Raw genomic sequence first — 27,614 nt, 5'->3', positions numbered from 1 at the left:
GCTGAACAAGTATACATTACTGTTAAGGGACTAGCTAAAGCCCTCTTCCGGATGCGTGATTTTCTAGCTGCATTGAAGAACCATTGGTGGTTGTGGGCTGTTTTCTTTTCTTTGGTCTGGTTGTTGTCTCTTGAACACATTCCCCTGATCTATTCTCTACTTTTTTACCTAACTAATAAACGTAAGTTATTCGACAATTTAAAACTATGGAAATAGTTGTCGTAATCGATATTCACTATCCTTGGTTTCAAATATTTGACATTGAGCGTTCCTGAAGGTAAATCCAGAAAAGCGCTTCGGACGCATGAACTTTATAACGTGTTGTTCTCATTTTTTTAAAACATGTTATGAGCCAAAATACAAAAACAATGAAATTTGGTTAATTGGATATCAATGTATTTGCTTGTATTTGCTTGTTTACCAGTTATAAGCATCCGTTGCGAATATTTTATTTCTATTAACAGGATTTATACGGTTCCATATTTTTCATTTACAACTATACTTTTTTAGTATGAAATGCATTTTTTTAATACGAAATTAAGCATAATTAGAATGGTGAAATTTGTTCACTTGCAGTCATGTGCAGTTATATAAAACAATTGAGATTAAACACATTTTTTTTACTTTTTGATATGTTGCTCCATTCAAAATTATGTTTTTTTAATGATTTACTTAACATAATATATTCATCTAATTCAATTTTGAATACGTCAAGTGAACATGACTATTTTCCTTTGGTTAAAAATACTAGGGTGAGATGCTTATATAGATCATTGCTAATGGGAGGTATGAATTCTTTAATATTACTTTCTCGTGTAAAGCAGGAAAAGACTATAAAAGACGTGAATTTGATTTAGAATGAATGATTTTAAATTGTCCAGGCCTAGGGAAAAGTACGCTTGGATATCATTTCTTCCACAGAAGACTCATCCGTTGTGTAATCATATAAAAGAAAGTACGCAAAATCAAGAGCGAGGTTAAAGGGCATTTAAAAAAAACGGACAAAAAATTGCTAATAAAATAAACAGTTTATGAATTTGTATATATGTTTTTCAATTTTGTCTTTTTACATACAACTGTGTTTTTGTTTTTTATTTAGATTTGTTTCATTATGAAAAATGCACTAAGTTTATGTCCCTCACGACGAGTTTCAACTACAGAACAACTGTTGGTTAGTAGTAAGGAAACAACACAGACTAGCTGTAAGACGTCACCAAAAACTGAAAAGAAACCTCCAAAAAGGAAAAATAGAGATACAGTTCAAAAATCAAATACTGAAAAAGAAAGCTCAGTTAACAAACAAGAGTGTTCAAACATTGAAAATCTCAGCACAGAAAAGAATTTTTCACAAACCATGGCTTTACAACCTATGGTTTCATTGGCCGATTCCACATATTTTAACCAAGAAAATGTGATGCCTACAAATCAGAAGATATATGATGGTAACAACGTGACAGAGAATGTAAATTTGGATAAAGGGCAAGATAATGAAGTAGGGAGCAAAGGCATATCTTTGGAGGGAAACACAATTCCATTACATTCGAAAATGAAGTTAAGAAAAAAGAAAAAGAAAAGAAAGAAGAAAACACAAATGAAGGATGACACAATGACAAGTCTCAATGTTGACGATCGATAAATGACATAGCTATTGATGTTACATTGTGTATATTCTAACCAATTCTATTTGCTTACATGTTCAACTATATTTTCAATGGTAGACTGAAAACAGAAGATATAAAGTGATATCGCACGATTATTTTTATAATTTCTGACACCATTGTCTGAACCAATCAAGTGAATTGCTGCTCTACTTCTGGCTTTATGACAATAATTATATAACAAGTGTAGCCTTTAAAGTCATCAGTCAAAACAATTCTTTCAGGTCGATATAACCTCGTATCGACCTCATACAAAAGCTGTATTTGTATATTGATTATGCACTTTCTAAATTATACCTTAAAATATCTATGTATTGTATAAAAGAATATCAAGCTTACGAAGACTCATTGTCAATGCTTATTTGTCGATGGTCACTAATATAACATCAGTCAAAATCGCTCAAAACCAAATTTGAAAGCAAAAGGATGTATAAATACTTGAAGTGCTAAATAATCATATTGGTCTCAAATAAAACAACCAAAACCATTTTAGGTAATGTTGGCTCGAGCGAAACGCAGATTAAGTGTCATAATAATTTTTTAATTAATGTAAAAAAAATATAAATTCTGTACATTCGAAGCGCTTCTTTTTTCGGGGCATTAACCATCAGTTAGAACGCTCAAAATAAAAACAGCAATGCCAGGGCTTAATACATATATGACGTATATGATTGACTATAGCACAAACAGGAAATGCAGAATAACTAAAAAGATATAAGATCAACATGGCCTGCGAATTTTATTTTAATTCTAAAAGTAATTAACGGAAAATTTGTCAATTATAAAAACTTACCAATTTATATCATAACTTTAGTAAATGATATAAGATCAGTGAACATTGAATGTAGAAGTATAATCACCTTTTTCAAAATCAAATATACCACACGTAGACCGTACAGTGATCTATAGTTGTTAATTTCTGTGTCATTTGGTCTCTTGTCGAAAGTTGTCTCATTGGCAATAATACCACATCTTCTTTTTACACATCTATTTTCTTATATTTTGGTGTAAAATTGAAAACATGTTAAAGCAATACAGTCATATATTCCCATGCTACATGATTGTAACATATATATATATATATATTTTCATTATATTTAGCAACTACTGACTTAGGAATTTGTAACCCAGGAATATATTACCGTAGGAATAATTCGAGTCCACAAAAAGTATAATGTTCATTTATTCAAGTTATATAAGGCAAACAGGTTTGTGAAATCTAAATAATTGCTGTGCATCTGGTGTTTCGCTATATTAAAGTAAAAATGTGAAAATCAACAATAACAGGAAGGGATGTTGTGTATACGTCATTAAACTAGCATTCCAGCGATTCAATTCATTAAAACAAATGTGGATGTCGGTAAACTGTTCACCAACAGAATATGTGTACACACAATATCAAGATCGTAGTTGTTCCCAGCCAATTAAAGTTTAAAATTATTTTAACAATAAGAAGCAACCAGTCTGCAGACTTCAGGGAAAAAAATATATGAACAATCGGAAGATATGCATCAACAAATAAGACTAAAAGTGATTAAATGCAAGCATACCGTGTTTTGGTTAAAACTTGTAATCCAAATACTTCAAAATGACCGCGAATGCATGTAAAAGTACTGTTATTTTCGCACAATCATATCCTTTCCCTCTGTCTTTTGCAAATTGGTGTATGGAACGAGATTCATAGATTGTATGTTAATGTTTTTCCATTTTTTTTTTAATATGCAGCAAAATAAAAAAAATTGAACAGCTTTTTTTAAATTGATATTAATAAAATAATGATAACAAGACAAACAAAACAAATAAAATAGTTTTTCAGAAAATGATTGAAAATGTATAACTCAAGCTTCGAATAATATTTTATTAGTATGGTTACCGAAATCAACATTGTTGATGTTGTTGTCTTTATTATGAGAAAAATTACTATTCTGTTTTTTCCCGCTTTCTTCACACACTTTTGAGCGTTTTGTCAACAACTGCATAACACAAGCGTCGATTGGTTAGTTTATAAGCGAGAAAAAAATATACAGCAAAGTACTTCATTGTTACTTCTACAGAATTAAAACATTTATAAATTCTACTGATTTATGTTCTATTATGCACATTGTCAAAAGTAAAACTAGCAATCTTGTAATAACTATTCATATTATTATTTGTCTAGATTTTGCTAGTTGGTTGTGTCCGTTGCATCATCGATCTTGGTGTCCCTAACTGTGGTATCTTTTTCAGCCACTGTTTCATCTTCCGCAACATTATTTACTTTTGTCCCAGAGACTGTGTCTAATTGCTTATTTTCGATAGCGGCATTATTTTTGTTTTCAATTCCAATCGGTTTTACAGGTTGTAATTCAATTTTGTCTTCATGATTTTCCTGAATAGTTGTACTTTCTTTCTTTTGTAAATCAAATGCTCCTCTCGACTTCGACTTCTTGAGTTGTGATATTTTTTCTGGCTTATCCTTTTGTATTTTTTTGTTTCTGGATTTATTTGCTTCATCCCCAATTGATTGTTCCAGCATACTTTTCTCCTTTTCTCTAATGATTTCTTTTGTGTCGTCACCAGCTTTAAAAACCAGGGGTAATTTCTTCAATCTTATAACATTGAATACAGTCATCATAATGCAACATATCTGAAAAAATGATTAGAAATTTGATTTTCTGAGTTAAAGTTTCATTTCAAATTACCCCGTGAAGTCATAGTCACTATAATAAGTACCAAATGACACATTTCTTACATTTACAGAAACTGTTATAACATTGTTCATTCCTGTATTGATAACAATTTCATTCTCCAAACTTGAAATTTAGATGGCTTAATACAATTGCGAAACATTAATAAAATGAGGTGTGGATTAAACATGACAGTAACCAAACATCACAAAAACGCAATTGATGTATTTATATACATGTGATATGTATTCTTCACGTCATTTGTTATGTGTATTCCTCACATACTTTATTGTGTTTGCCTCTTGTTTCGGCACAGTATTGATCAGGGCTAAGACGAGTTCAGCAGTTGCATTGCGAAAAATAGTTAACATTGTCATGTAAATCTGATTTAATTTTAGTTTTATAATTGTGACGCTGTATGTTTGAATGCCAATTGAACAACTAATGAAACCAATTTGTTTCATCGAACAATTAAAAAAACTCGAAGCACTATTCGTTATCTACCCGAAGTGTTACCTGCTCATAATGATAAAATTGAGAATGGAAATGGGGAACATGTCAAAGAGACAACAACCCGGTCAAAGAACAGATAACAGCCGTAAAATGTGAGACCATTAAACGTGGATAATACCGTATTGTTGGTTAAAGACGGGGATATGTAAGTCATTTTTTTTAATTAGCATGCCATTCAAACTGTTTGAGTTGGTGCTAATGTAGAATCTGATATATACTGTAGCTTTTAGCTAAATACCAGTTTCATACAAAATTATTTATTATATTGAATATAGATATCGTTAGCGCATCAAAAATGTGTTGTTAATTGGAATAATTACTTGATATATCATGGTAAGTCCATATCAAACTACGAAATAATTTAGAGAACTTTTGATCACATCATCTGACTTAAATATTTTTGATAGTACCATACATACCTCTGTTAAAATGGTGATCGCCATGAAAACAAAGAAGATTATGCTGTATGTCTTTATTCTTTTTTCTACTGCATCATCACAAGACTGAAAGATATATTGTTATTATTTTATTTTTTCATATTACTTGATGTAGCGGACACTGATTCTATTTAGCAACTTGTTAAATGAAAGAAAGACATTAAAAGAGAGGCGAAAGACACCAGAGGGAAATTAAAATTCAAGTCGACTACAATGTGACAACGTCATGGCTAAAAAAGAATAAATGCCAACACACACACAAAAGTACACAAAACACAACACAGAAAACTAAAGACTAAGCAAAACGAACCCCACCAAAATTTAGGGGAGATCTCACGTAAATTGTGTTTTCATTCCGATTGAATTACTATTTGTTTTCAAAATGATATGTATCTTTTCGCTTAAAATTTAAACTCTATTATTGTCAAAATATTTTTGAACACATATTTGCATACGGTGTCATTCATTGAGAACCTCACACTTATAGCCGATTTTAAAATTATGTATCACTTTTAGTAAATAATTGTTTAATTAAAATAAGAATTCCAATTGAATATTATCATTATAATTAACATTATAGTAATTGTAAAGTTTCGTACGGTTCTTTTACTTTTCGTTGTGTCGTTCTGCTTCATTTGTTTGAAATTGTCCTGAATAAAGCTATTATTTTGTAAACAAAACAAGACACCGTTCACATCAATTATTAGAAAATTTCAATTATATTTATTATCATTCGGGAGATACTAATTTTCTTGGAGTTTATGCGTAAAGATGAACCATGAATTAAAACATTCATTGAATTACAAATGTTCTATAGGCTTGTAATTAGCAATAAATCAATTATCCACGAATACGCATTTTTCCCTCAATTCACGAAAATTGTTTCCCACAAAAATGAAAGAAAACAGTACTAACCTGTGAGTAAAAGTATCCATCTAGCATAGAAGATGTACAATGGCTATCTGTCCTAGTAGAGTACGGGAATACATCGGACTGAGATAAACAACACTGTACTGGGATTCGATTACCAGATCTATCCCCAGACGAGTACCACTTGGTGGAGGTAAACGATGATTCTATCAAGGATCCTACTCCACAGCATTCTGCCTATAAGTGCAAGGTTGAAAAATAATATCCATGATTGCACTGTTTCTTAAAATCACTCACAATATTTTAAATTGCGTACTTTTCCAAATATTTTGCAGTCCTTTCCAATACTTTAAACCAACTTGCGAGCAATTAATTTTAACGATTTTCGCGAGTGGTAAAATCACGCGAATATAAATCATTATAAAAATTTAAACTAGGATCTTTCCTTATCTAACATTGTTTTGTCTAATTGCATTACATAAAGTGAATTTGAAAATCGTGATGTGTAATCGGCGTATAGTGGGTTAGACAGTGCTACATGCAAATTGAAGTATCCGCGAAAAAAAGTTGGTTTACAGTACATTGTAAGATCATAGTTTCTAATGAGTTTTAATGAAGTTATTTAGACAGATTAAGGACAGAGACATACTTTTTATATAAAGCGATAACGAACTTCACTTTTATTTTTCTTTGGTTTTTTGCTGCCATGTTTAAAAATTTGGTACGGTTTTTATATACCCCCATAAAAGTATATATTTTTTTCGAAACAGAAAAACTATCTATGCCATGTAGATACATATAATTGTAAATTCTATAGTTATGTTTAATATTTTGTACAGCAAATTTCATTGAATAAAGAAAAGTAGTTCTTACAAATTGAATGACTAAAATACGCCAGATGTCTTTGTCACTCTTGTTTATTCATTATTAAACTATTGGTTTATTGACTAAAAACAAATATTTTCTTTACATCTTAAGATTTTTAAATCATCTTCCTAAGTCATACCTGTACAAAAAGCGTGTTCCAAGAGAGTGATAATGACGTGTCATATGTTGCTGAATTCTGAGAGTACTGATAGCCGCCATCTTGACTAACAAATTGTGCCCTTAGTTCATTTTCTAGCTCTGATGAAACCTTTAACCAAATTCAAATATTCAGTGATGATGACAGCAAAATTGTTTTGACGATTTTCTCCATAATCTTTTATTATATATCATTATAGTACATATCATCTCCAGATTTTCTTGTGTTGTTTGTGTTGCTCAGTCTTTAGTTTGTATTGCTGTATTTTTTAAATGTTGTAGACTGTATTGTTTGGTTGTTTGTCGTTTTGACTATAACTCGTGAGTTCAGATATGCTTTTAGTTTATTCCGTCTCTCCTTGTAATACATAAATAAAGATGTCGAATTAAAATTAATAACAAAAGGACATAGAAAACAAACAAAAACAAAAGTATGCTCTCCAAGTGTCGATTTCATTTGCAAACCTCAAAGTCGTAATCATGATTACATTTGAATTTTATATTTGGACTTCAGAAATGTTATCTATAAAATAGAAGACTCCAAATGGGAATTGTATACACTTATATGGCTAGAAAACATTTTTTTCGTTACATATTTAAATATTATGGTGATTACTGTTCACTTTAGTTTGTTTATATTTCAACTTCATATTGTTTGATTCGTGTGCAATTGAAGACTCTACAGTAGACAGAGCGGACGTCTGTTGTACAAAGTTATAAGCCTAGTATATTTAATTTATTTTGATGCTACTGTTGTTTACTGTTCCGTGCCCGAGATTATCACTTGCTAGCACTATTGTGTTGATATGTAATACAATTGATGTCTTTTTCTATAATTGTAATGCTATAGAATTATGATTTTTTTTTTTCTAAAAGCTTTGACTGTAATTAGTTAAGTTAACATATAAGCAAAGATCATTAATTTTGTTTCACTAACGTTACCAACACATAATAAAACTATGTAACACGTACGCCTCTTTCAAAGACATTATCAATACATACATCATCTTATTGGTCAACTTACTCCTGCCAAGAACTTTCCCCATAATCCTATTTGTACAATGTTGGCAACTACCACAGCACTCAATAACCCTGCAGTCTATAAATTAAAAATGGTATGCTTAACTTGATTTGAATGTGGGTTTTGTTATTATATTGTTGAGGTTTTGGCTTCATAAATGAATTAATTTTATACATTTCTATATTCTAGATATATTTGTGCTATTACCATAATTACTTTAGATTTTCATGGACTTTGTTTTCAGCTATATATATTGTCCCATTAAATTATACCAACTATAGTTTTCAACAGTTTATTAATTGTCTTTTTTTTTAATTTTTGGTTATTCAAAGTACATAAGGAGTGCAAGCAAACACACAATTGGAAAAAAACGCATACAACTTCTAGCAAGTAATTACATATTCTTTTTTTTTTTGATATCGTGAACAAAATCTCCAATTTTATAGATATCAAGTAAATACGAGAACACTTCATCAGATCATGATTTAAACCCGTAACTCTACTTGAAATTTGTTATCATTGACCTAGGGATAACTATCAGTGTTTAGCGTTTTATCGATATTTCAAATAAGCGTTTATCATGAACAGAACATTCATTTGCATAATAGATAAAGTACATTTTCTGTAAAGTTATCCTATACAAGATACGCCAATGCTTTAAACCTCAATGAATTATGATCCTGAAACAAAATAACGGTCAAACATTATTTCACAGCATTCAAATATTAAAAGTCTCACCACAATATTCAGAACTGATTTCCATTTTGGTAAAGCCATAACAAAGATGGAAAATATAACAACTGATATAGATACAGACGAAAAGGTGACAGTCACAATGGAAAATATGTTGACGGCCCTTGTGAAGGTATGGTCGGTAACATTGATTCTTGAGAATATGTCTTGTATATCCGAGTTTCCAAAAACTTTGTCGTATCTTATATTGATGGCTAGACAAAGCACCACAAGGCTACACATCTGTAAGATTGAAACAAATATTCATAGTAGTTATTTGACAAACAACAATAAAGACTTTGTAAAATTACATGCAACGTTACTTAGTTCTTTTTTAGACAATCTCGTTTAACAGCGTTTAGCTCACACACATATCATGAACAGTTGGAGAAATGTTTGCATTTGTCTAATTTCATTTATTCTTTACTCAGTAATTTTCAATTTGTAAACATTTTGTGGCTCATTTCCTTGGATTATACGTGGTCATGCAAGGCAAATATTGATTAAAGGATTGAACTCAAATATCTTCGGCACAACCCGATGCAAAACGCAATCTGATGTATAGTATTTGTTATTTTTAACTTTGTCAATCTAATGTTTATTCTGCTACATTTAACGTCAGAAAACGAACCGTAAGGGTTTAGTTAATTTATCTAAAGTTGTCTACTCTTTTGAAGGGGTAGAATTAGTATCTTACGAAATTATCTAATTAAAGACGTTATTATCTCGTAATGTGATTAAGCATTCGTAGATGATCATTCTGTTGTACGGTTGGTTATTGTCTAAAATGAGATATACCTTATATATTGTATAAGTCAATATCCCTTCCTAAAAATTCTAAGAATACTGAAAAATTGAAAAAACAAGAAACACCAATGATTCCATAATTAACATATACAGCTTGATAAGATAAAAAATATACTTACAAATATAGTTCCGAGAGATGTGAAGCGTACTAAGGTTAATTTAGACCTATAATGTAAGTAAAGTTTTATATTAAAAACATGATTTGTCGTAGATTAAAATCATTATACATGATTTTCATTAAATAGATATGGATGACTTTATACTAGAGTGTTATATATAACTCCGATTGTGGACTATTGACAATTGCTCAACATTAAGGAATATCTCACTCATGCAAAGCTCTTATTCATTGTCTGGCTATGGCTATATTGTTTGTCTATTTTTTGTTTCTAAGCTCGTATATTTGGATTTTTAAATACTTTTGCATCGAGCAACACTAATGAAATATAATTGTCAAAATGTGCTTCTGGTTCAGAAAAAAATACAGTCATTGTATTGATTGATATTTTATGTTTATTTTTTATTATTTGTTTATCTGCTCTTGGGGAAGGTGGTCAATTTTGTTAGGTCATTTTTACTAGAGGGTACATATCTGAATCACTAAGACATAAACTACAAAAAATGTAAAATAAAAAAAATACCAAAACTCCGTGGAAAATTTAAATCAGAAAGTGTCTAATCAAATGGCAAAATCAAAATCTCAAACACATTAAACGAATGGACAACAACTGTCATCTTCCTGACTTGGAACAGGCATTTTCTTTAGTAGAAAAGGGTGGATTGAACCTTGTTTCAAAGGTATCTAAACCTCTCACTTGCATGACAGTCGCATAAAATGCCATTATATTAACAACAATATGTGAACAAAACAAACAGACAAGATAGGTAAAATTGGCATTAAAAGCATAAGAGCGCCTGTGTAAATGAGCTTCTGCATCTTTGTTGAATTCATCGCTAATTTATATTAACAAAAAATTAGCAGATGACATGTATTAAAAACTGAGTATACATCAAATATCTAAATAGATTATGTTGATACTTGCTCACACTTTCTTTTTAGTAATAACAAAATAATAATGGTACGAAATTATATCTATGCTTCTGTTTTACAGAGTTAAATATATAAATAATACGCGTTATTCGTCATGTACAACTATAATTAACCATATACCTAAAAAAAAAATAAAATAGCATTTACTTATTTGTTCAATTACCTTTTCCAGTTACTTAAAAAGAAAGATTTCATTCCTCTGAAAATTTTTCTAAATATTACAGACTTTGTATTCATTTCATCTCCTGTTGAGCTGTCTGGTTTTTCCGTCGACAGTATATCTGAATATTCCTTGTTCACAAACAGGCCACCGATGATCTAAGGCAAACAATATATATGCAACTTTGTAGAATGATTCACTGAGATGCATCAATTGAAAATTTAAAAGTACCCCTCGAAATATATAACCAGGTGCGCCGATTAAGTAATCACATATTTTTTTTAATACTTCATAATAGAAATGAATCATCAGAAACATTACAAATAAGTTGTGGGTAAATATATATATAAAGTTGCTAATGATATATCCTTGATGTATTTTTTTCAATATCAATTTTTATTTTTTTCTTTATTTACTTATGGTTTGTATGTTGTTTTTTTCTGTTTATTTGATATATTTTTTTTACTTTTACATATGCTTCGAATATATCAACTTACATAGTTTGACACCCCAAAAACAAACAAAAAATATATTACATTATATTTATATACCTCTAAAACAATTTGCAGCAACAAGATCGTAAGAAACCATCCAACAAACATCTCAGTCTTTTCCAATATTACTTCTGCACATGTCTTAAAGTAAAGACTTATATATGTTCAAAACGTACTTGTACCATAACAGTATTTATACCAACTAATTTTATCTATTGCTTTATTTTGAATACAACTGTTTTTTATAAAATGTACAAATTAAACTTAAATTTCTTGAGGAATTTTTTTTTAACGTTTAAACATATTTTTAAATATTCTGTTACTAGAGTGGTAGCAGCAGTTTTATTTTTTTCATTTTTGAGAAAACATTTCAAACTGAAAGCTATAGCTTCCTGTAGTAGCTAGAGAATTATATAACTATTCGTTTTCTTGATCAGGTTAATTGTATATTTATTAGTTATCAGGTTTTTTACTTCTACGATATACAGATAGACATGCAATGGTTAAGATTGTTTATACATTCTTTTCTTCTCACAGAAAGATATATTATAACTGTACATTTTTAACTACGATGTATGTGTCAATCGACTTTGTTGTTTGTCTTTGCAAGTCATTTTTGTAAGAGTAGATAATTATTAAGGCCGGTTATGTATTCCAATATTGAATTTTTTTTACATTTTGGGTTGATAAAATAGATGGGTTTTTGAATTAACATGTTTTGTGCGTGTGGATACAGAAGCGTATGCAATATTTTATTCCGGATTTTTGTTTTATCATTTTTGGTCAAACGACACATAACGTTAGCTATCTCAAATTTATGTTTATTCATGCTGATGTATTAAAATCTATGACTGTACAATTACGTCCTGTTTTTGACAAGCTTACTCATAACCAATGTGGTTACACTTGACCGCGACCTTTCTGTTAAATGTGTAGCAATAAGGTTATAGTAAACAGATTTTAAGCAACTGATTTATTATCAAGTGTTTAACAGGCTTACATCTGTTTTGTACCCACCACAGCCACCAAAATAATTGAAAATTTCACTATATGAATTTGTGTTTGGATCTTCTTTGTCTAGTATTCTGGGATGAGCATTTTTACAACAGAACTGTATTCCCTGGGTCGTATGTGTTTCGGAGTAATAATTGACACCACAACACTGCAGCTGAAAACATATTCATAGAACATAATATCATGTAGTCATGCCTTATTCTGTGACGTCCATTGTTATTGATTTCATATATGTTTGCATTTGAACAGGATTAGCCACAACCCTTACTATTACTTAATATACAGTATATGTCACTGCATTTTATCTTAGCAATTGATATGTATTCAATTGATGTTTTATTGATAATTGGTACGTTCGTAGTTTAATTTTAGTCTTCATGTATTGAAACATCTTCAAACGCCTTTGAAAATTACCAAAATTTCGATGATGTTATCTTTTTTTTCGGTTTTATCCGTCATATGACAAATAAGAAATAATCTTGTCTTTCAATTTGTCTTTGCATTAGCCTAAATCGTAGAGATCATCTGCCATACAATTTGCAACTTATTCTGATAATCTTTCCTTTATATTTATGTTCCATCTGAAGTACAAAATGTATACGCATGTTTCTTGATAGATAAAAAAAAAAGCAACACGTATCTAGTCTCACGTACATTATCATTGATCTCACAAATTTTAAATGTCAGTACACAAGAATATCTAAAAAAAAAAGGTTCATAATAACCATGTTTATGTGTAATATGTCTTACAGTCATAATCATGTCATTCCACTTTCCCGTGATTTCATTTCCGTTGCCTCCATAAAAATATCCTAATTGTTGTAACCATAACTGAAATTTCATACCATCGTTGATCTGCAAAGGAAGTTATGTTACGTTTTAAGGACAAATTTTTGCAGAATATTTCTATATTAAATAGAATATATACCGAAAGGTTTACTGTTTGTTCCACCATTTTGGTATGGTTGAAATATTTGTTAACCAAAATTGTTAGACTTGAAATGCCGTTTTTACGCATTGAAATTTATAACGTGATGTTTTCATTTATCAATAAAACTTTATTATAAGGATGACAGATATCGCTGTTACTATTTTGATAGGGCAACAATGGTTGTTACAAATCCTACACTTTCTTGACAAAACGAATAGCTGATTTTTTTATTAGTTTGCTGTATCCATAAATCCTAGTAAAACCATCAAATGGAGCAAATATACACGACAAAAGGTTGTATGTCATATTCAAATATTCTAAATCACAAGTACATGGTATAATAATACTGATATTATAAGTCAAAAGCAGTAGGATCCTTATTTGAACTAAAATGTGAAGCACATTGTTCAAGATAAAAAACATCAAGCTCAGAAGGGTAAATGTTAGAAAGCAAAATAAAATTATTATTCGAGCAATCTGTTCATATCATTTAGGTCACTAATATATTTTAATGCCAGTTAAACACTCATTCAGGCAAAATTGACCTAAGATAGATTTGAATTTTATGTTCAGGACGTATTGCCGCAACCTACATTTCGAAATATGCCATAATGTGTCAATGTTTATATTGAAATCATAGACTCCAAAAATTGGGTCTTAATATAAAGCATGCTAAAATCGTACATGAATTACGGAACATATAAACATAGACAAAAGAAGATATTTTGCACTAATAGTACAAATTCAATGTGAAATTTGTATTGTTGTTTTTTAGTTGTAATATACTCAATCATAGGGTCAAGTATGGCTTTCCGTAAATCTACTTTTTACTAAACAATAAAAAGATAGAAATACTATTGCTTACCTCTTCAATAAAAACTATCCATAATACAACTGCAATAATTCTTGGTATATGCAAAGCAAAAGACAGAACAGAGCTCTAGAATGAAAGGTTTCAACATGTTCAATGAAGTGAGAAAATATGGTTAAAGTGATGTAATTCAAAGGAATGATGACTTATTTCGCAAAGACAAAAATTAAAATGTCTAACTTAACATCTCACGGTATATTTCAGACTAAACAAGAATGAAACACACACTATGCAGATCGTTAATTTTGTTTACATCTTCAGATAATTTACAATTAAACTAATTAATTACTATTACAACAAATGAAAGTCATCGAGTGAGTATTATGTCCTACATCACATATTTTCAAATTATGTTAATTTGAATATAAAGTTGTTCGCGCCAGACCTTTAGTATTGTGCTGAGAATCTGATAGTTGTAAAAATAAAATCGATTCTTTAAGAGCTTGAATTTTGAATAAAAAGGTATTTTTAATGACAAACAGAAATCATTTTCGGGATATAAAACACAACAGACAGGAAAAAAATAACTGAAGAACTATGTTCTATGTTTCTTTTTTTTTTTTGGGGTAGACCTTAACTTTGAAAATCTGTCATTCCTAATTTGCTGCCAAGTGCACATAAATTGAGTACAAAGCAGGGAAAAACATAATAATATAAACATGCCTTTGAAAACAAATTTGAGACCTCAGAAATATCGTGCATGTATTAGAGTTGTACAGGGAAATAAATTAATGCACCTGGGTCTCCAATATATATCTATCTGTATTTTTATTAGAATTTTTTGTTTGAATGCATATTGCAAGAGAATTGGATTTTTCTTCTGTTGAAACACCAACCAACAAAAGCGAAAAAGACAGAATTTTTATGCATTACAATTGTTAAAACGAGGTTTAAAATGGTGTCAACATTATCCGGTGGTATTTTACCGGAGAGGTATATTCTATATAAGTATTCCAAAACGTACAAATTTTTGTAGGTTTTATATGGAGTTGTGTGACATTTTTTACAGTTAGAAATTTGAAGCCATCAATCGTACGATTTGTCAATCATTATCAAATATCTTTTTGTTTGTTATCTACGTACCGTAATAAGAAAGCGTTGCGATTTTCTCCAGGATCCAACTAAGCCAAGAACTGCCAACAACAAAGTACATATTCCAATGACAACCGATGCTGCAGCTAGACCCACTAGTATATCATAGAAATAGTAATGGTAAAACTGCATCTTATAAAATATATGTCTAAGAGAGCCATCACTAATAAAAACGTCTCCTATTAGAGTTAATCCTAGTCCAAGAAGCCCAAGACCTGCTACCTAAAATATATGAACTAAGTTTAGGTTCAATGTTGGGGACAAGGTTTATCGCCAGCAAACTAATGTATCCTCGCCAAATTCTGTATGTGCCTGTCCCAAGTCATGAGCCTGTAATTCAGTGGTTTTCGTTTGTTGCTTTGTATCATATTTATTTTTCGTTCATTGTTTTGTACATAAATCTGGCCGTTCTCTTTTTTTTTTTTTTATTTTAAACTGTTTTACATTTGTCATTTCGGGGAATTATAGTTAGATATGCAATATTGTTTTTGCTCATTGGTAGAGGCTGTATGGCCATGTTGTCTCTGGTGGAGAGTTATTTCATTGGCAAGTATACATTATCTTTTTTATTTTTGTATTATATTATTGAGCGTAGAACTAAAGTGGAATTTGCTTTTCTTTTCTATTTCCTTTTTCTTTTTGTATCTGTTGCAGCATTAAATGGCATACTAAGGTGTATTAAGTTTCAGATTTGTGCGTATCAGTAGATACTTCTTATAGATTTATTTAAAGACCGAGGCGAAATTTATAATTAACATTGAAGCAATTTGATGCCACATCACATTGTGAAAGACTTACAATTCTATAATAACGCCAGCAAGATATAAACGTGATGAAAAAATACGTAATCAAGTAAGCAAAATTGTGATGTCATTTACATTTCTACTACGAATGATGAATATTATGGGAAAGTCGCAAAGTTATTGGAGCATTCCTGGTAAAGGTAAATCCAGAAAAGGACCTCAGGCGCATGACATTTATCATGTGTTTTTTTCTTTTTTTACAGCACTGGGTCTGTACCTCTGTTGGTGGACTTTCAGATCCCGAGTGTATCATCAGCTAAAAAATCAGTATTTCGATTTTGACATCATTTATAACAAACCTTTCTAAAATTGTCGGTTTATAGAAAGTAGGGGCTTTAACTCCTTAAAGCAAAGTTGGCCTTAAATCGATTTTTGTTTATGCCCTTTTTGGCTATATCGCTCTTTAACTGTTTCGGTTCTTATTCATCCTTGGCTTTCAATATTCGGCTTTGAGCGTTCCCGATGAAGGTCAATCTAAATAAGCGCTTCAGACGCAAAAAATTTATAACGTGTTGATTTCATTGTTTGATGACAGCTAGTTCATATATACCATTACTTACAAGTGAGCTTATTTTAAGTATGACCGATGCAAATACAACTTTTGACCTGGAACGAAAAATAGTTTAATAATATAACGGTACTAATGTTACTGCACCAAATGCGCATTTCGACAATTAATGTTTCTTCAATGGTGTTATCAAATACTAAGTTAAATTTTCATTAACGTTAACAGCCTTTATTCTTAATCTCAATTTTGTCCAACTTGTCGAATAAAACCTCAGAGTTTTGAAAGGTTTTTGATTAGCATTATACGTTTTGTCGTCTTTTGCTAAAAAAGTATGAAAATGTTAATATTTTTTTACAAATAAGATATGACACCGATAGTTACTTATAAAATGTTATATCTAATAAAATATCCTGTTATTCTACACTAACTAGATTACTATAATTAACTGACAAATGCATTGCCCGATTGAAACAATGCTATATTTTACCTGCTCCAATTATCCTTTATGAAGATCATCAAACTTCGTAATATACCATGTTTTAAACTCAACAATAGGTAATACTTATTCTCTGAAATGCTTGGTTTCTTTTCTTTAAATTCTAGTTTACGGAATATGTATTCGGCTGCAACTATTGAACATATCTATAATAGTAATATTACAATAACTAAAAACATCTTATCTGATTAAGTTATTTCACCACATCGTTGATATCACATTATTCAATCTCACTAAGGACATGTCATTTAATCTCAAATTGAAATATCTTACAACTTATATGAACACAACGATAACTTAAATGTAACTTTATCTTAGACTTCTATAAACAGTTAACTTTATAGAATCGGACAAAAAGTTTGGATTAAAAGAAAGACTACCTTGAATGTAAATCTAGAAAAGCGCTTTGAATGCATGGAACTTATAGCGTGTTGTTTTTCATTATTTGATATTACTCTCCTGTGTTTATTTTGTTCTTTCCTATATTTGTCCGTCTGGTTTATGTAATTAATAAGTTATTATATGTTTTTGTCTTTTGGTTTTTTATAATTGTTATTAAGAATGCAATGGATACCAAAGTGATATTAAACTCTTAAGTCGAAAGCGAACTGATAATAAACACTTCAAAGATACCGGTAATAAAATGTTGTACGCAAAACGTGCGTTTCGTTTACAAGACTCATCAGTGACGCTCGAATTAAAAGTGTTAAAAAGGCAAAATAAAATGGCGAAAGTGAGGAGCATTGAGGACCCAAAATTCCGAAAGGTTTTGCCATACCTAGGTAATCTATTAATTGCTATGACAAGAAAAGAAAAACGATCAAAGACAAATGACAGTATATAAAACACAACATGGAAAACTAAAAACTAAACAACACGAACTTCACCAAATAGGCAATACAATACAACTAACAAAAGAGGTAGAGGATACCAAGGGAATATTAAAAACTTTAAACTGACAACGCCATGTCAAAAAAATGAAAACCACTAAACAACAAACAATTTGAAAAAAAAACACTGCATAGAAAACAAAACAAATTAGAAACACGAGCCCCACTATCACTGAGTGTGATCTAAGGTGGGCTGGAAGAGTAAACGTGCTCCGTTAGAATTGAACTTGTAAAATACTTTTATCATTGCTTAAGATTTTATCGCTACGTAAATCATTTTAAATGGTCACTTAAAAATTGCATTTTTAAAAGCTGTACATTGTATTGATAAATACCTGACAAACAATACACGTCACACTGATCCCGATGTATATTTCTAAATAGCTGCCTAATTCTTGGACGTATAAACTCCAGCAGTAGTTTCTTTCTGGGCTGGTATTTTGACATCCAAGCTACAAAATCAAAGAAAATCTCCTTTCAGGTAAGTTGTGTGTTCATTGGATATAGTTTTTCTATTACAAAATGTAATTAGTTTATAAATCATTCGATTTATGCATGTTATGAGAACATAAAGATTTATCCTGATAATTCGTTTTTTTAAATTTTCGTGGGATCATGTTAAGGAAGCTTATAATAAACGTACTGTGCTTTTTAGCTAAATGATCAAGAAAATATATCCAACATGAACGTTTAAAAAGCTAAATTCCAAAACATAGCACATACACACTAATACCAGAAATAAAAAAATGATTACAATTAATGTAGAAAAAAATTAAAAAGTGATCGATTTTTGTTGAAGCAAAAGACTGAGCAATAACTATCTTTTTTTTTTTAGGTTTCAAAAGTTTTTTTGTTTTCTGTTAGGTCAAGATCAAAAGCTTTTAGTTTCACAATATGAGATAATTAAATTAAAGCATTTATTTTCACCACAAAATCTACTTGTTAACGTGTCCCATCAAACAGCAAATTCAATGTCTCACCTCTTGTAAGAACTCTGGGAACGTTTCCAGACGATTCCAGTATGATAGGTGTGAATTACCAGATGATAAAGATAGCTCGTATGCTGCTGTGTAATTAATTAATGTGTTGTTGAGGTCTGTTTTCTGTTAAATAAAAAGAGGTAGTTATATTGTAATCTAATCAAAATTAGTGCATGTCTTTCTTATAAGACATCCGGGAATATACATGAACACAATGCACATGTAAGTACATTTCAAAATGAAGATAACATTATTGACACTATTATTGATTGATAACAGCATTTTCTATTTCATTTATCACAAATTAACATAGACAACGACTATTTCAATCGTTTTAATATGACCGTGTTTTTGTTGAATAAGATCAATTGTTGTGCGTTCCGATTTGTTTTATAATTTTCTTTTCTTTTTTTTTTCTTGCGTAATTTGAGTTTGCTCAAAATCAAAAACAATGAAAACTTAATTATGTTTATGTCTGCAAATGGCTTTGCTAGTCTATTAATATTTATAACATTTTCTTTGCTTGCATATCTTCTCTTGTTTTATTAACGATATCTATTGTGTGCGAAAGCACTTCTTTTTTTTAAATATTCAAATTTCATACTGTAAATTCAGAAATTATTGCGAGGTTTTTATTAATGCGAATAATGCGACTTGGTGAGCATCGCAATAATAAGAACTCGCATTTTGATATCTGATCCATATATTTAAATGCAAATTTTCCTCAATTCGTAATAATTAATCTCGCATTTTTGTCCTTTCTTCAAAAATCGCAATGATAAATGTACGCAATAATTTCTGAATTTACAAATTCAAAAAGTTATTAATTTTCAGATTTCCTTTCTATTTCTATAACTGATTAAAATGCAAAACTTACCTTGTGATAAATTATCGAAAGAAGTACTATATATATAATATATATAACAATCAGGAAGGAACTCAAGATGACGGCCTAAAACAAATAAATGAATTGCTATTCATAAAAAAAAAAATAACTCAACTAAATATTTCTTGCATTTTATGTCAAAGAGGACCGTTTAATCAGTTAAAACGTTATCGCTAAAAGAATGAAAAACACATCCAAGATTATGTCCTTTTGATCATGTTTAAACCCGCTGCATTTGTATGCACCTTTCCTAAGTCGGAAGCCTGTTCAGTGTTTGTCGTTTGTTGATGTGATTCATAAGTGTTTCTCGTATCTCATTTTATATATATATTAAACCGTTGGTTTTTATGTTTGCATTGTTTTACACTAGTCATTTTGGGGCCCTTTACAGCTTGTTGTTAGGTGTGAGCCAAGACTCCATGTTCAAGGCCGTACTTTGACCTATAATTGTTTACTTTTTACACATTGTGACTTGGATGGAGAGTTGTCTCATTGGCACTCATACCACATCTTATTTCTATTAACATAAACAAACAACAATAAATGGAAAGCAAAATTCAATGTGCATTGAATACAAGCTATCATCATCCATTTCTGACAATTTTTAAATTGTAATCGACCCTTGAGTTATGATATCTCATTTGGCAATACATGTTTGAATATATTATACTTGGTTCTTTTTATCTTTGAACATATGCCGTTCAATATATCGTATTGTAGATAGGGACAGTAGAGCGATGAATAAAGTAACATCATGACTATTTACAGAGATCGTTTTTTTGGGATTCTTTTTGGATTTATTTTTAACATTTCAATTAACCAACTATCCATTAACATTGAACAGTGTATTATCATTAACGCCAAAATGGTTCCAAGTTATTAAATAAAAATAATTAAGAGTTCTGGGATAAAATAAATCCTGTCATTCCCGGTGTATTGAAATTTATTTACGAAGACGACATCTGATCAAAACTTAATGGACCTTATTATAGCTTCAGTCCTTATACTTGTTTGGCCTCAGTGTCAGGAATCGTTTGTAATACATCATACACATAACTTATATTGTTCCTATTTACTTGTTAAATATCAGCCAATCCATGTAGAACCGGTACAATGTACCAATTAGTTAATTGTGTTGCGTCCTCGCGAATATAAACATCGAAATTTGTTTTTTAAAGAATTGAAAAATTTGTATCTTTTTCTAGGCTAAAAAAATATACTTTACTTCTAAATATTATTTTTTTATATATGTATTTGCCATGAGAGTAAATATACAGTACTATTCGTTTTGTGTCAATTGAATATAAAAGTGGTAGAAAATCCACAACTTATTCAAACATGAACAGCTTTTAAAATATAAATAACAAAAATGTATAGTTGAAGCTAGGCAAAAAAATCAGCGCTTTCCTTGGGGGAGAATTATTCTTTTATTTAAAGCAGTTTTAAAATTTTAAGGGGAGGAATAACTCCCAAATTTCTAGAATTAACATATTCATAATGTTACGATCTCTGCATTCATAGCTCGGATGAATTTTTCAAAATGCAAAATATATATATATATTACAAGGTAAAATGAAACGGTTAATAGCATCTTCGAATTTTTACAGGTAAGTTTTAAACTTTAAATGCCCGTCGTTTTGAGTTGGCCCTCTGCCACATGAAATTTGCGACTCACTAAAAGTGCATATGACCTTATTTCGCTGCGAAATTTGGCTAACATTATTCAAGGTCAACTGTTACAGTTTTGCGCATATAAGGACTAAGTTTGAAGATTTAATTCATCACAACGTTAAAACGCTGCGTTTCCAAGGTAAGACCCTGCTATTCGAAATATCATCATCGGCCGTCTCCAGGCCGGAGTGTCCCAAAGTGAAGTAGCAAGAACTGAAAATGTTAACCAGAGCACAAGTTCGCGACTTTGGAACAGATCCTAGCAGACTGGCTGTACGAAGGACCGCCCGAGGAGTAGACCTCGCCTAACCACTCCTGGACAAGATCGCTACATCTGGATTTTTCATCTACGGGTTCAAACCGTTGCAGTTGGGATACCAGGATTGAGAAGAACCAGCTCACAAACAGTCCGCTATCAACTGCGTCAACATGACATTAGACCCAGGATACCGTATTTTGGATCCGTTTTGAGGCCGTTACACAGACGGATTAGAGTCCGATGGTGCAACAGATTGAGGGGCTGGACAAAACGGAATTGGTACATGTTCCGGGTAATTTAATAGCTCAAAGGTACAGAGACGAAATTTTCAAACCTCACCTTATGCATGTTATTTACCGACAGCGGGAGTTATTCCAGCAGGACAATGCTAGGCCTCACACAGCGCGTTTAACAATGGACTATCTTGAGCAGAACAACATCAATGTGCTACCTTGGCCTTCCAAATCACCGGACTTTAACCATATTGAGCATCTATGGGACCAACTAGATAAATGTGTGCGCCAGTGTCAACTCCCGCCTCAGACCCTTGATCAGCTCCGATAAATGTTGCAACAGGAATGACGAGCAATTCCACGCAACAACATTAGAACATTGATAGCATCCATGCCGAGGAGATGCATTGCAGTCTTAGCGGCGAGAGGTGGTCATACACGGTACTAACTTTAATGGCACCGGAAGTAACTCTTATTGTGAAAAAATTACTTTTATTCATCAATCTCAAAGGAATTGACTGTCTTCTTCTCAATCAAACACGTTTTGAGTGAATACCTCTATTAGTAATTGTAAAATTTCCATTAAAAATGCATGTATTAAAATTCTTAAAAATCCATTATGTGTTTCTTTTTTTGCAGAGTATACATTTGTATATATAATTCTTAGTAATTAGATATTTCGCAAATACCAAAACGATAGATTTGTGTGTAACAAAAGTAATCAGGAACTATGCTTGGTCTTTTTACTCACCACAGCTAACATTCGCTTTTCCCTTCTAAAAGCTCCATACAATCCAAAAATGCCGGTTATAAGTTCTACCACAAATACTCCAATGAGAGAAAATACAATTGATTTGACTGTTGATCCTAATGGCATCCCGGCTATAACTTCCAAGTCAATAATTTTAATAACCTTTTCGTCTAAAATATCGTCTTTTACTTTGATATATATTGACATGAATATGAAACCAAAGGTCAGTGTCTGTAATGAATAAGTTTTAAAAACCAGTAATTTATTTAAAAAAATCATATTTCTGACATTTACTTTTAACTGATGGTGCTCGAAAAAAAAATTTACTTGACATGCGCAACACGAATGGTGTTACTAGTGGAGTATGACATGCTTTGATCCTTCATAGCAAGTGAGATCCACCCGGCATTTTTATGGTTAATTTGATAAGCCTTTAGTTCAATGTGTACGGTTGTGTTTATTATTCCACTGAATTTAAATATTGATAGCAAAATCAACATTTGATTGGATGAGACTGTTCTACTCGACATTGTACAAAACTGATAATGAGTATCATTTTCCCCACTTAACATCGCGACTACCTCGTGCGAAGTTACGCGCGGTCAACTAACTTAACGTTTTGAACGTCTTTTAAGGATGTTCGCTACTCTGTTTAAAAAACAAGCTTTTAAAAAGACCGAAATAAATTGATAGTATATAAATAAAGGAACTAAAAAAGCAGAAAAAATGAAGGGTCCGTGTGCTTGTTTTCAAGATAATAGCCATTGAAAATTTGGCGGGAAATAATTCTCTCTAGATTTTTCATACACTATACATTGGCACCTTCTTTCTTTCAAAAATTATGATTTGATTTTGATTTTTGGTGTTTTGACGCCACTTTTTAGCACCGCTTTTGGGCTATTCCGTGGCGGACAGTTTTTATTGGTGGAGGAAGCAGGAGTGCCCGGAAAAAAACACCGACCTTCGATAGGGAAACTAACAATCCTAGTCAATTAAGATTGGAGTCGAGTGCACTCGCACGAGCGGTGTTCGAACTCACAACCTCAGTGTTGACTGGCTAGTGATTACAGTAGTAACTACTTAGACCACTCGGCCACCGAGGCCCCTAAAAAATTATGAAAAAATAACAAGAATTTTAAAGATTTTAAAAGATGACATTTTGAACTATATGTTATCAAATTATGGAAAGAAAATTAGGGGTTAGCGGGCAAAATTTTTAAAGGCACCACATGGATAAAACCGGAGGATTCCGAATATCTTAAAAGTGTTGGTTCTAATAAGCTTAGAGCAGTAATGGTGAATTTTCTGATACACAAATATATGATACAAATTTGACAGATCATTACATTCAGATTTCATCAAATCAAGAATTAAATGTAGGTAGTATAGTTCTTTTGAACATTAATAGTTTGGAAAATCGTGTTGTTTTAATGAATTATCTTGCCATAAACGTTTACCTAGGTTCACAGTACATGTGTTGTAAAAATCATTTAACAAATGCACTAATTGTTTGACATTTAAAGAATACAATTGAGAACACAACTGGAAGATAATATCAATATATTGTACTGCATATCTTGAATAGAAATTAACAAATGGGTTCATTAAATAGTCCGATAATGTCATTGTTAATTAATAAACAAAACAAAATTAAGACAATTACGACGTACATCAATATGTACGTTAAGTAAGTTTGAAATTGCGTATGAAAAGGGGGAATAAGTTTGATCAACTGCATCAACATTTGGATAAATAAACTGACAAAGTCATGAAAATTAAGAGAGATTTTCTATAAAAAACATAAATTATAACAATAATGATATATGAGCATACACATCAAATACATGGGAAAGAGCATCTGTATAAAGATGAGACGTATAAGGAGTATTAATGCGTGTGCGACATTTATCCAACAGAAACATAATGACATGAATGTAAGCAACTATAGGTCACCGTACGGCCTTCAACAATTACCTTTGTACTTCAATACGGCTTGTTTTTCAATAATTATTTAAAAGTTTCTTTAAAATATAAAGATTTTGCATATAAAAGTAATATAACTAATGATTCCTGAATGCAACCTGCATTAATTTGTATTCCTATTTTTCTTTCCTATGTAAAACACAGTTCTTTGCAATGAAATTAAATAATTAGTTCAGTATATAAATGATAACATTATGTACATTTAATAAATAAAACTCGTGAAAGTTACCAGGCTTATATTTCGTCAGACGCGTGTTTCGTCTTGGTTTCATCAGTGTCGGTGACGCTCGAAAAAAAATACGTTAAAAGGTCAGACAAGTACGAATTAAAAGTGCATTGAGGACCCAAAATTCTAAAAGTTAACTTACCCTTGTTATCAAAGAGGCGGTCAGAATAATATTTGCTGAAACAGTGATACGACTTCTATTTATTTTCGCCATTTTAAAAATTATTTGTTGATAGTAACAGTTGTACGGTTGTCAATTTAAATATCTAAAGACATTTTCGTGGTAAGTGCTCTTAACAATAAAACTATTTTTAAACGATACATTTAAAGAGATGATATGTAAGGCTAGTGTGGTGTGCAATAACCTTCCTAGTTCGTGGTAGTTCATTGTCCATGTTAACAAAAGAAACAATACACTCTTGTAATAATTTCCACGAATCTTTAACTTAATAACCTGTAAATATTGTACGACAAGCACTTCATTAGGGGGAATCAGTTATAAAACTTATAAACTATACATTTCAAAAAATAGATACTGCAGATAATATATAAAGACAACAGTAGTATACCGCTGTTCAAAAGTCTCAAATCGATTACGAGAGAACAAATCCGGGTTACAATCTACAACCGAGGGAAACACATCAACTATAGGAGGAAACAACGGAACAATAGAAACACTGATGTGCAACACAAACAACGCAACTACATGTATACTTATAAATCTAGTGACAACTGTACATAATATTTTTCTATCATATGTATATAAATATTGGCAACCTTTACGTGGTGAAGTTGTGTACTCGAACTATTGGATGAGGAAATACGTAGTTACATCAGATCAGGAATAGCTAAATAAGAAAAAAAAACATGCTTATTTGCTCCCAGGATTCACATCGATACTATGACAATTTGTTTATATGCACATCATTCAATTACTTACGACATTTTTACTAAACATCAACTTAGATGTCTTATATCTGTCAATCTATTTGTATTAGTCCATTTTCATACACAAAAATATGTTGTTTATCTTATACATGTATAAATTAAGCCAGATCCTTTAATTTCACATTTCGATATATTGATGATGTTCTTTCCATTAACAGTCCAAACTTTTCTGATTGGGTTCCATTAATATACCCCCCAAGAACTGGAAATTAAAGAAACAACAGACACGACTTCCTCCGACTCATTTTAAGACTTATACCTCGAATTTGACATACACGAGGATCGCAGTACCAGAACTTATGACAAACGAGACGATTTTAATTTTGACATTATCAATTTCCCCGACCTTAGTAACAATATACCAACTCATTCGGTATTCAAGAGCTTGCAGCTGCTACTCAGACTTTGTAAAACGTTACAAGTGTCTGAGTAAAAAGTTGATGAACCAGGGGTATGTCAAAGAACGTCTCTTCCTTTTTCTAAAAAAAAGTTCGGAAGATACCAAGACCTTGTTGATAAATATTCCGTATCAACTTGACAAATAATACACGATGGTCTTGATAGATTCTTGGTACTGACGTTGTTTATCACCTTAATAAAGTGTCTATTTTAGTGATATCAATTTGACATGGCTCTGTACTTATACATCCTGTCATTGTGTTATTGTGCTATGGTAATTTTTTTGTATTCTTGTCTTTCATTTGTGCTTTGTCTATATGCCTTTTTGTGTTTCTTTTTTACATATTTGTTTGTTTTTATAGTGATTAAGATTATAACACAATGTTGACTGCTGTATCCCTATTTTTGACATTTTTACCTATTATGTCTGTTTGTTTTGTTCACACATCGTTGTCAATATAATGCATTTTTATGCGACTGCCATACAAGTGAGAGGTTTAGATAGCTATAAAACCAGGTTTAATCCACCATTTTCTACATAAAAAAATGCCAGTACCAAGTCAGATATATGACAGTTGTTATCCATTCGTTTGATGTGTTTGAGCTTTTGATTTTGCCATTTGATTACGGACTTTCCGTTTTGAATTTGCCTCGGAGTTCGGTATTTTTGTTATTTTACTTTTCAATGACAATTTAAAAAGTAAATAAAGGCAACAGTAGTTTACTACTGTTTAATAGTCATAATAGGATTAAGTAAAAACAACTCCGGGTAACAAACTAAAATCGAGGGAACACATCAACTATAAGAGGAAAACAACGGAACAACGGAAACACTGAACACGAAAGCAAACGCCAACATACATCGAAACGGACTGTCTGTAAACCACGAATTAATTACTAAGCTAAATGTCGATTCCAGGTGACCTATTATCGATATGTTTTACTTTTTTTATTGAATTAACAACTTTGGTATTGTCGGTTAATGTAATTTACCTTAATCTTTGATGAAACCATGACTTGGACAACTGTTTGCCATTCACAGAAATACAAGGGTTTTCTTTATAATTCTTTATTCATTCCGCCCTATGTGCTATTGACAATTTTTATGATTTAAAATAAGATGTTTATTTGGAAATCAAACACCCTAAGCTGAAATTGACCCAGTAGTATCAGAAAAGTTACAACTTTCAGTCGGACGACAGACGAAGGAACAACAACACACTCTAAGACAAGACATTTGA

At 31.1% G+C, this 27,614-nt stretch overlaps 2 protein-coding genes across 2 annotated transcripts in view; both read right to left on the bottom strand.

Moving 5' to 3' along the window:
• Nucleotides 1–25,305, bottom strand: part of LOC127706052 (uncharacterized) — a 317,740-nt gene extending 292,435 nt beyond the window's left edge. The window contains exons 1-3 of the mRNA XM_052210460.1: nucleotides 25,169–25,305; nucleotides 22,818–23,048; nucleotides 19,895–19,969 (exon numbers count right to left, since the gene is read on the bottom strand). Coding sequence (XP_052066420.1) covers nucleotides 19,895–19,969; nucleotides 22,818–23,048; nucleotides 25,169–25,240 — 378 coding nt within the window. The 5' untranslated portion in view covers nucleotides 25,241–25,305. The remainder of the gene's footprint in view (nucleotides 1–19,894; nucleotides 19,970–22,817; nucleotides 23,049–25,168) is intronic.
• Nucleotides 3,398–19,160, bottom strand: LOC127706054 (uncharacterized). The gene is made up of 17 exons (XM_052210467.1): nucleotides 19,018–19,160; nucleotides 18,373–18,489; nucleotides 17,139–17,293; nucleotides 16,704–16,749; nucleotides 15,332–15,562; nucleotides 14,243–14,317; nucleotides 13,197–13,301; nucleotides 12,433–12,600; nucleotides 11,490–11,573; nucleotides 10,942–11,096; nucleotides 9,847–9,892; nucleotides 8,927–9,163; nucleotides 8,192–8,266; nucleotides 7,151–7,279; nucleotides 6,190–6,381; nucleotides 5,257–5,340; nucleotides 3,398–4,284 (listed from the first exon to the last, which is right to left on the bottom strand). Exons 3-17 carry the CDS (start codon nucleotides 17,165–17,167, stop codon nucleotides 3,823–3,825), a joined length of 2,118 nt encoding a protein of 705 aa, XP_052066427.1. The 5' UTR covers nucleotides 17,168–17,293; nucleotides 18,373–18,489; nucleotides 19,018–19,160; the 3' UTR covers nucleotides 3,398–3,822.
• Nucleotides 25,306–27,614: the final 2,309 nt, after the last annotated feature.

The sequence above is a fragment of the Mytilus californianus genome, unplaced genomic scaffold (genome assembly GCF_021869535.1).
Source record: "Mytilus californianus isolate M0D057914Y unplaced genomic scaffold, xbMytCali1.0.p SCAF_6, whole genome shotgun sequence".
NCBI classification, from domain to species: Eukaryota; Metazoa; Mollusca; class Bivalvia; order Mytilida; family Mytilidae; genus Mytilus; species Mytilus californianus.
Note: the sequence above shows the minus strand (reverse complement) of the source record. Positions and strands in the feature narration are given on the sequence as shown.

Bases quoted from the DNA above. Each gene is read 5' to 3' on its own strand.
- LOC127706054 (XM_052210467.1), bottom strand. From the start codon at position 17,167: ATGATCTTCATAAAGGATAATTGGAGCAG. The intron at 9,893-10,941 runs GTAATTGAACAA...CTTACATTATAG, and splicing joins TTTTTAAGTAACTGGAAAAG to GTCTAAATTAACCTTAGTAC. The intron at 4,285-5,256 runs GTATGTATGGTA...TCATTTTTTCAG, and splicing joins CGATCACCATTTTAACAGAG to ATATGTTGCATTATGATGAC.